This window comes from Neomonachus schauinslandi, chromosome 10 (genome assembly GCF_002201575.2).
Source record: "Neomonachus schauinslandi chromosome 10, ASM220157v2, whole genome shotgun sequence".
NCBI classification, from domain to species: domain Eukaryota; kingdom Metazoa; phylum Chordata; class Mammalia; order Carnivora; family Phocidae; genus Neomonachus; species Neomonachus schauinslandi.
Window position 1 is genome coordinate 114333255 of NC_058412.1, and position 9932 is coordinate 114343186.

At 55.6% G+C, this 9932-nt stretch overlaps 1 protein-coding gene across 3 annotated transcripts; it reads left to right on the forward strand.

The window, feature by feature from the left end:
- The first annotated feature begins 484 nt into the window (after positions 1–484).
- On the forward strand, positions 485–9440 carry TP53INP2 (tumor protein p53 inducible nuclear protein 2). 3 transcript variants are annotated; one of them, XM_021688962.2, is made up of 4 exons: positions 485–675; positions 4701–4874; positions 5280–5568; positions 6094–9440. In XM_021688962.2, the coding sequence occupies exons 2-4, from the start codon at positions 4751–4753 to the stop codon at positions 6344–6346; spliced, it is 666 nt and encodes a 221-aa protein (XP_021544637.1). In that variant the 5' UTR covers positions 485–675; positions 4701–4750; the 3' UTR covers positions 6347–9440. The 3 variants fall into 3 exon arrangements, with proteins under 3 accessions (XP_021544637.1, XP_044774535.1, XP_021544638.1); XM_044918600.1 differs by having other exon boundaries at positions 612–675; positions 5400–5568; XM_021688963.2 differs by lacking the exon at positions 485–675 and adding an exon at positions 1586–1616.
- The last annotated feature ends 492 nt before the right edge of the window (positions 9441–9932 follow it).

Sequence of the window (9932 nt, forward strand, 5' to 3'; positions counted from 1 at the left end):
GTAGGGGTGAGGAGTTGAGACAGAAGAGGGAGGGAGAGCTGGGAGAAGGTTGGTGGGGAGAATGCAGGTGCACGGACGTGGTGTGGAGTTGACAAAAGGGTACAGATTGGGGGACAAGGATAGAGGATGCCGGCGAAAGGATACGGGGGACAGTGGGATGGGTGAGGGCGCTGCGATGTATGGACGGAATGCAGGAAGATGGGGATCTCGTAGGGAGTGGGGACCCTCCTCATTAAGAGGTCCGTGGGTCGCCCTGCGGCAAGGAGTCGAAGCTTGCACCAGTGGGCTCTCCGGGAGGCCCCCCGAGGTTCGGAGTCCGGCTCCCGGACAGGATCCACTAGCCAGCGAATCGTGGAGGGGGGTGGGGTGCGGGTATCCGCAGCCTGGGATTGGCCACCGCACCGCCGGCCGGTGACGCGAGGCGGGCGGGCCCCTTTGTGACGTCACAATCAGCTGTTAGAACTTTCCAATTTGTGCAGTGAGCCCGGCAGCGGCCGCACAGTCTCAAAGCTCCGCGGGCGAGCGCAGCAGCTGCGAGCTTCCGAGCTGGAGCCCCGCGGCCTCCCGGTCCAGCCCCCGCGATGCAGCCCGGCCTGTGATCAACGCCGACGCCCGGACGCTCCGCCGCACATCTACCTCAGAGCCCCCCGCCCGCCTCACCGCTCCTTCCCCCAGGTGAGTCCCGACCGGCTTCGGCCCAGGGGGGGTCCTGCGTCTGGAGACACGCCCCGCGGTCCCTGCTCCTGGGTCTTTGTTTCCGCCCGCGGCCGCCGGGCTGCATTCCCATCTCCCGATTGGCTGCCGCACGCCGGTAGACCGTGACGTCTCCCTATTTGCATATGACATTGAGACGTCACCAAGGCCGGCACCGCCCCCCGGCTCGGGTCGCCTGTCCTCCCGTGACCCAGTAGGCGCTGGGTCGGGGCTGGGCCCACGGGTGAGGGACGCTGAAAGGCAGCAGGACCGGAGGGGCCCCGGCAGTTTCCTAGGCTAACCCAGGTGTTGGGGTCAGGCCTCCGATTCCCTACTTTCTCCTTGGGTTCGGGAGGCGCTGGTGGGTCTAGGCTGGGGGGCGGGTGGTCCTCAGGAGTTCAGGGGCAGCCAGAGCTCCAGCTCTAGGTCGTTGGGGCGGCGCCAGATGGCGGAATACCCTCTCTCCAGCTCCAAGCTCTGCACCCCGGGACTACTGTAACATCTCACTGCTGTGCGCCGCGCTTTAGCTGATGTCACTCCCAGCCCCCAAACAAGGGGTCTTAGACTCTATTTCATGGAAGGGGAAACTGAGGCCCGGAGAGGGGAAGTTGCTTACGCGAGGTCATGAAGCCAATTAGAGTCATGACTACTGAGTGAATGACAGATGCATTAGCCACGGCACATGCCTGGTAGGAACTCAATACAAGTAACAAGTTACACATCCTCCTAACACTGGGGACTGACTCTACCTTAGGCTCAGTACCATCCAAATTCGGTGGGGCTCTTAGGTCCCCTCATTCCTGGATCTTTTTCCAGGAGGTCTCTGGAGACGGGGTCCCCTTTTGTGGCCTTGACCCTCACTCTGTACCTTGGAGTCCCAGAGCCCAATATCACTGCCTCCCAGCTCTTTGGACCACAGAAAGGTGAGTCATTGGCTGCATCAGGGTGTCTCCAGGACTGATGTTGGGGTGGGATGGAGGGTGAGAGTTGCCTCTGTTTGGCCCTTTCTTACCTTCCCAACCCCCAGCATTGTCTCCTAAGAAGGACATGACCCGGCCTAGTGCTGGTGAGGAGTAGGGTTGTGCTGCCCCTCTCTCTGCTCACAGAGAGGGGCAGGAGAAACGAGTAGGAGAAGGAGAGCTTCTGGCTTTCCAAGTGGATGGGCCCAGAGACTGGGCCAAGAGTCCCACCCCAGCCCGCTTTGCTAAAGGATGGGGTGGGGTAGAGATGGCTTGGAGCTCAAGTGCTATTCTGGGCACAGCTGCTGTAGTTATTAAAGGGAATGGTTCCCCCTGGAGCAGGGCTGGGAATGTGAGAATCAGGAAGCTGGCAAAGATGGGAAAGAAAATCCGGGAGGCTCCCCTAGTGGTCATGAGAGGGGGCGGGCACTGCCTGGCTGGTGCGCTGTCCCTCTTGGCTCTGTCACTTAATTGCTGTGTGACTTCAGGCAGGGAGCTCCCCCCCCCTTGCCCGGGCTGCCTTTACCTTGATCTGTGTGTCATTACAGGAGACCCACGGCAGGTTCTGCTGCACAGTGGGTGCTCTGGTAAATGCATGGTGAATCTTGGTGCCAGGAACTCCAAGCCCTTTTACAGATGGACAGAGGGGTTCTGAGATGAGAAGTGACTCGCTGAGTTCTGACTCCTCTCTGACCTCCCTATTGCTCCTGCATCATTACATTTTGGGGCTTGTTTGCTGAGGCTTTCCTGATTGTGTATACTCTGGACTGGATGTTTCATGACCCGGGGCTACACCTGCCTGGCCACCATCTAGCTCTATGTCTTTGGATAGACTTATTTCCTCGGATTCTCAGGTTGTAAAATGGGCCAGGTGAATATGATGGGCCTGCAACAGTTCTTAACCTCCCTTTCATCTTCTCACTGAAGTAGTAGGTTGTTGCAAGGAGGGTGTGCCTCATCAAGGCTCCAATCTTCCCTTCCTTCAGGAGGGGCCAAACTTTCTGGATTTTTGGTAACTGAGTCACTAACTCCCCATGGCTAACAGATGGGTTGGGATATGTGGCTTGTGCTGGGCAGACCCTAGTTGGGGGTGCCCAACCTTTTATAATCTCTGTAAATCTCCCACCAGAGAAGCCAGCACCCAGGGAACACTTTCCTTCTGGAGCCCACTGTGGGTCTGCAAATGCGGAAATACTCTCAGTTTATAGAGGTTGGAATAATTCTGGTGGCAAGTGTGAAAACATACCCAGGGAATGGGAGAGGTAGCAACAAGCATAAAAATACCTCAGGTGGGGGACGCCTGGGTGGCTCAGTCAGTTAAGCGTCTGCCTTTGGCTCAGGTCATGATCCTGGGGTCCTGGGATCGAGTCACGCACCAGGCTCCTTGCTCAGCGGGGAGCCTGCTTCTCCCTCTGCCTGCCGCTCCCCGTGCTGTGCTCTCTCTCTGACAAATAAATAAGAAAAATCTTAAAAAAAAAAAAAAACCCCAAAACCTCAGGTAGGTTAGCAATAGGTGTAGAATGCCTCCAGGGAATGGAAAAGTGGACATACCCCCAGGAAGTTCTACAGGAAGTGTGGAATCATCCCTAGAGGAAGGTGACAAGTGTCTCAGTAGCAAAATGGTTGACCATCTTCAGGGGACAGATGTGGAGGCACAAGTTTTGGGACACCCAGGGGACTCCTAGCCAGGCCTAGTCCTAAGGTAGGCTGAAGTGGGGAGAAGGGCAGATCTATAGCCACCTCCTTGGTGTCTCCATTCCTGGACCAGGGGGTCTCCTTCCTCATTTTCATCCAGGGAAGGACTGATTTGAGGGGTTGGGTCCTGGTCCAACCCTCAGTGCTCATCCTTAAGGGCTCCTGGGGTCTGACAGGCCCACCCTTCATCATCACCTCCCACTGACCTGCTGTTTCTCTGGGGCCAGGCAACCTGATGTTCCCCCTAGCCAAGAATGCTGCCCTTGAGCAGGAGCTTAGGTATAGAGGGTGAGGGGGGGAGGGCCCAAGGGAACAGGATCTTAGAACCTTGTCTGACAGACACAATCACCATGGTGGCGGTTCTGTGGGATTTCTGCCAGCTAGCACTTTTCAAGCCATACAGGCTCAAGTAGTGGTTCTTAGTATTTGGGGTCAAGGAGTGATACTAGGAAATCATGATGAAAACTTCTTCCCAGAAAAATACCTTGGCCACCAAGTTAAAAATGCCTAATCTAGACTAATGTCTAATCCAGCAAAGGCAAGGGACTATAGTGATTATGGGTGCTGCCTCTGGAATCTGATAGCATGGGTTTAAATCCAACCTCTGTGTCTTATTAGCTGTGAGACTTTGTGCAAGTTACCTTATCTTTCTGAGCCTCAGTTTCTTCACCTGTAAGAGAGAGATAATAATTAGACCCACTTCCTAGAGTTGTTGTGAGAAGTACCGGTGGTGATATAGGTAAAGTGCTTAGTACAGTACCTAGCACATGAATGTTAGCTATATTATGATGATGATAATAAGTAATCACAATATTGGACAGTTTCTTCATTGCTTGGAGAACTTCAGGGTCCAGCTTGGATGTCCAACCCTCTGGAGACCTTTCCTGATAGAATCTGGTCATATATATATCACTCCTTCCATGTCCCTAGAGCATGCAGTAATATTAATAACGAATTGATTCGTTTATTGAATGCTTACTCTGTGCCCGAGTATGGCTCTAAGCACCTTGTGTTTGGTTCATTTAATTCTTAATGGAGCCCAGAGGAGGATGCTATTTATTAGCTCATGTAATTCTTATAAGGGCCCAGAGGAAGGTGTTTTATCATTGGCATTTGGCAGATGAGAAAACTAAAGCACAGAGAAGTTAAATAACTTCCTAAGGTCACAGAGAAAATAGAAAAAGCCTGAAAGCAGACGGACTTACCAGATCGTGCACACACCGCAGAGCTTCCCCACACACCCCTGTCGTACTCTCACTGCGCTCTGGGGGCTGGGGGTGGGATCCCCAGCCCGGAGTCAGGGGTAGTGACTAAAGTCGGTGGGGGCTCTGACTCCTCCTCCGCACCTCGCAGGTTTCTACACTGCCGTAGGACGCCCCCCTGAGGCCGTTCCATCCCCGGCCATGTTCCAGCGCCTCACCAGCCTCTTCTTCAGTACCCCCCCTCCCCCCGAGGACCCGGAATGCCCCCTAGCCTTGGTCTCCGAGGAGGATGAAGTGGACGGCTGGCTCATCATTGATCTGCCGGGTGAGGCCTGGGTCGGGGGCCCGGACTCTGATTCCTGGGCCTGTGAAAGGGCAAGCGGCCGAGCAGCGGAGGGGAAGGGAGCTGCTAAGGCACTGGGGAGTTTCCCCGGCCTACTGGGCAAATGGGGCCGAGGCAGTGACACTGAAGGCAACAGGGCCCCATCCCACGCAAAGCCCGGGCCGTCTCCTGGCAGCGCAGCGTTGGGGCCCACACCTCACGTGCCCTAGGGCAGCCAGTCGAGACTCCTGGCCCGTGGGTGCCCCGTGGGCGCGGCAGGCGGGGCTGCGGGTCTGACTAACGATGCCCTTTCTCTCCCCGCCCCACTGTGTCCGGTGTGTGTGTGTGTGTGTGTCCCTCCCCGCTGCGCCCCCTCCTCCGCATGGCTCCCCCTCCCGCGCCCCGTAGACAGCTACGCGGCTCCACCCAGCCCCGGGGCCGCCCCTGCCCCCGCAGGCCGCCCCCCGCCCGCGCCCTCCTTGATGGACGAGAGCTGGTTTGTTACCCCTCCCGCCTGTTTTACTGCAGAGGGGCCCGGACTCGGGCCCGCCCGCCTCCAGAGCAGCCCCCTGGAGGATCTCCTCATCGAGCACCCCAGCATGTCCGTTTACGTCACCGGCAGCACCATAGTGCTGGAGCCTGGGCCCCCCTCCCCGCACCCCGACGCTGCCCTGCCTGACGGCGACCTTAGCGAAGGGTGAGCTGGCCGGGGACGTGGCCTGGAGACCTGGAGACCGGGGAGCGAGCCCAGGAGCCCGCCCCGCACCAAAGGGGCGGAGCCTTTAGAGGCGTGTCTTCGTGGCCGGGGGCGGGGACGAGGCTCGGAGCGGGCCTGAGGGGAAAGGGGCGGAGCTTTAAGAGAGGGCGAGGCCTGGCTTCGTGGCCCGGGCGGGGCCTGGGAGAGAGAGAGAGCTGGGAGGCTTGGGACGGGTTTGGCGGAGGGGCTAGGCGGAGCGCCGAAGGGGTGGGGTTTTCAGAGGCTGGGTTGGAAGGTTAGAACCGAATTGGAGTTGGGAGCCGAGCCTTCCCTGGAGTCCGGTTTACCTGTTGCAGGGGTTAGAACGGAGGAGGCATCTCCAGGCTGGCTCGGAAGAAGGGTTGGGACCCACTAGAAGGGCACTGGGCGCCCTAAGAGCAGAGACAGCACTGTGCCAGGGCGAGGGTGCGGGGACTGGGTGGGCGGAGTGTCCGGTCCTGACCGAGCCCTGCTCTGTCCCCGCAGGGAGTTGGCGCCCGCCCGCCGCGAGCCCCGGGTCCTGCACCACGCCGCCGCCCCTGGGCCGGCGCGGCCTGCGCTACTGGAGAAGGCGGGCCAGGCGCGGCGGCTGCAGCGGGCCCGACAGCGGGCGGAGCGCCACGCGCTGAGCGCCAAGGTGGTGCAGCGGCAGAACCGCGCCCGCGAGAGCCGTTCGCGGCGGCCCAAGCACCAGGGCAGCTTCGTCTACCAGCCGTGCCAGCGCCAGTTCAACTACTGAGGGTCCTCCGGCCGAACCACAGACCCCTCGCCGACTCCTGACCCTGTCGGGCCCCTCCGCCGCAGCCAGTGTGTTGCTCGAGAAGCGCCCGCAGCCCACCTGGGTGGGACACTACAACCTCCCTCCTCCTGAAGTGAGATGGGGTGCTAGCCCCCCTCCCCCACCTCGATTTTCCCACCTCTGATCCTCTGATCTGCCTCTGAACCCCCTCCTGTCCTTCACCCTCCGACCCCAAGCCTGGCATCTAATCCTCCATTTCCTTCCCCCTTGACACTCCATCTTTCCCTCCTTCTCTGGTCCCTGTCCCCATCTCTGCCTTGACATTCCCCTTCATCCTTGCCCTCCGGTCCTGTACCTCTGGCCCACTCCTTGTTCCACTAATCTCTTCTCCCACATCTAGCTCTTTCCCCGCCTTCAAGTCCCATTTTACAAGCCTCACCCATTCTCATGTTTGGCACTACGCTCACTCCTGCTCCCTTATTCATTCCCAGTAATTCGCTCCCAAATGGATGGGGGAGTGGGCGCTGAGGCCAAAGGCTTCTGCCTTTAGTCTCCTCCTTCCCTCTCCCCTCGGAGTTGTTTAGGCCTGGAAAGGTAAAGTATGTAGAACAGGACTGTGAGACGTGAGTTAGAGGGAGAAGGTGGAGGGAACTGAGGGAAAGAGGCAGCCTACTGGAAACAGGACATACAGGTTAAGAAGCTGTAGGGAACAGGGCACCATGGGAACTGGCACTGTGCTTGCTCAGAGAGGCCAAGCCCTCCTCTTGGGCTTGAGCCTGAAGTCTGCCCCCACTTCCCTTGCCTATAATCCCACTTCCCAAATCTCTTTAGAAATCCACCCCTCTGCACACCCCTGAGTCTGAAGGGCTTAGTACCTTGTTGCCCTATCCCCAACATGTCACCCCAGGAGTAGAGACTGGGCAAGACCCTGCCATCCTGGCCATCTGTTCACATGCCCAAGGTGCTAGAACTAGTTTAGGAGAGATGCAGGCCAGAGGGCTTGTAGGCAGGGAATGTGCACACCCCAGAGTAAGAATGCAGGAGAATGATGCTGGGAAGGACAAGCTGTGGGGTGAAGCCATCCCAAGGACAGCTCAGCCTTCATGTTGCCTCTGGCCTTGTATTTCACACACTGCCTAGGATGACTCATAAACACTCCTGGATAGGAAGCCAGGAGCCCCACTGGCCCATTCCCCAAATAGTTCTTACCCAGGGTCAGGCCCTCACATTTCCTCCCCCAAGGCTCTTCCTAGTCTGATGGGGAGAAATGGGTGCCCTGTGGTTCCCCTTGCCCTCTTCTCCAGTAAGTGACTGGAGGAGGGAACCAGAATCCCTGGGTGAGACAAGAGGGGACACATGCAGTGTTGTCCTTCTTGTAGTGGGAGTGAATTTTGGGCTCAGACACCAGCAACAGCTTCTTGGGATACCCCGAGTTGCTTCCCTTTTCCTCTAACTGTCCTTTTCTAGTGTGTGTTCTTTCTTCCTTGAAACTTTTAAGATTTCCTGTTACATACTAACATAGGTCTTCCCCCTCACTCCAGTTCCAGGTTTCTTGGCCTCACCACCAAGCTGAGGCTTGGTTGGAAAACTGCAGTCCCATGAGGGTAAAGGCAGCTGCCCTCCCTGATCCTATAGCCCCAAGCCTCAGGTTGGGTATATGGATAAGGGAGGGGGGTAGCCCCATGGTTGCTGGGATGGGGACAGAGGAAGTTCCTGTTGGGGTCTCCTATCCAACGGAGTAAACCAAATCTACAGTAAAGGCAGATCAAAGACCCTATGCCAGTCCACTAGGGCCCCAGTAGTTGACAACCTTGCTTCTCTCGCCAAGGTTCTCCTGCAGTTACAACCTAGTTGCTTTTCTTCTTCCAGCTACCCCGTGGTCACTTCACAGCCAGCTTAGGGTCTTCAGCACTTCTGAGAGGAGTTTCAGCTCCCTGCAACTCTTCCTGCCTACTCCTCTGCTGCCAGCTGGGGCAGAGGCTCAGTCCTGGGCAGTCCCCATGATCCTTCTGGGGCGGGTGGGGAGAAGAGTGAGTTATAGGGCATTTGGTTCAAATTTCAAAAGGCCTCTCCCTTAACACATATTTCTAGAGGCTCCTGTAGTTCTAGAACTTGGCAATCTCACCACCTGGCTGGTAAGGCTCATGTGTTTTCGTAGTTTCCTGTAGATTCTGTAGCATTTGAGTATGTATAGATTTCTAAGAACCAACACTACTCAAGTCTCCTGCTAGTCTGACTCCTGAAGCATCAGACCTCGTCATACTGTATTGACTGTGTATGTGCCTTTCACCTTGAGCATGCTTCAGGATTTTCTTTTTCTTAAACCACAGAACTTGAATACATGAGGAAACCTGAATTCACAAAGTCCTATGCAACCTTAGACAGGAGGGGGTGAGAGAGTCCGTCTTGACTGATGTTTTCAGAGACCGTGAAGAAGTTTGTATTAGTTAATGTCAATACTACCAGCACTTTGCCAAAACTGAGTATGTCAGAGGGACCCGTTTCTAGAGTCAGACCCAAGACATCAAAGGGCGACTTACAGTAATTCCTCAATACGTCTGAGTGCTCCCTTCAAGCTGGCTGTCACTTTCCAGCTTTTGCCAGTTTGGCCCCAGCAGGGTACCATGTGTGTATGAATGCAGTTTGCTGCTGTTTTGGGGTATGCCTGCTCCCCGACCCCCACCTGGAACCCTGATCAATTTGTTCTGACCTATAATGTCTTAGATGCAACAAGGACCCCACCAGAGCTCTTGGATGCCTTCTCAGATCCATGTGGCTTTATGTGAGGGGACTGAATGCAGACACATTGGAGCCCCTTGTATCTTCCCTTTTGCTTTGCCACCTAGTTCCACATGGAACCAACAAGTTGAGTGTATCCCTCATAGGCGTTTTGTGTTGAGACTGGCTGAAATGAGAAGACGGTGGTTGACCATGTTGTGACATGTTGACAGACTCAAGGACACAACCACCTCGATCCAGTCATGTGGCATGCCTGTGTATGTGTTTAACAGGATTCTGATTGTTAGATTTTAATGTTATTCCTCTATGGGAGAAAAAAATTAATATAAAGAAAAATAAAAATCTATTTAAAGCACATTATGCTTTCTGTCTGAGTAGAGCACTTTGCAATCTCAAGCACAGCATTGGCATAGGGATTATTATTAGGCTGGCTTTGGTTCTGGTTGTGTGTCATACATACATGGAAAGAAGAGAGAAGATAAACTTGTTGGGAACAGAGCCAGACAATTGTGGGGTCTGACTCATAAATAACTACTTTTAGAGGATCCTTATAACCCAAGACATATATAAAGACAGTTGAAACAGAGATGAGAGAGCGAGCACGATAGAGTCACTGACTTATCCTTTTGGTCTCAGGCATCAGGTTCTGGTAAGGGCAAGAAGACACTGCAGGGGAAGGGACGGACTCTGTGTCTAGCTGTAGAAGATACAGCAGAAGGCTGAGGCTCAGACCAAGCCAAGGACAGAGCCCCAAGCATCAGAGTCTCCTGAAGGTTGGGAGTAGGGTGGGGGCAGAAGCAGCAGGTTTGGAGACTATAATATTTAGGTAGGAATTGAGCCAGGAAAG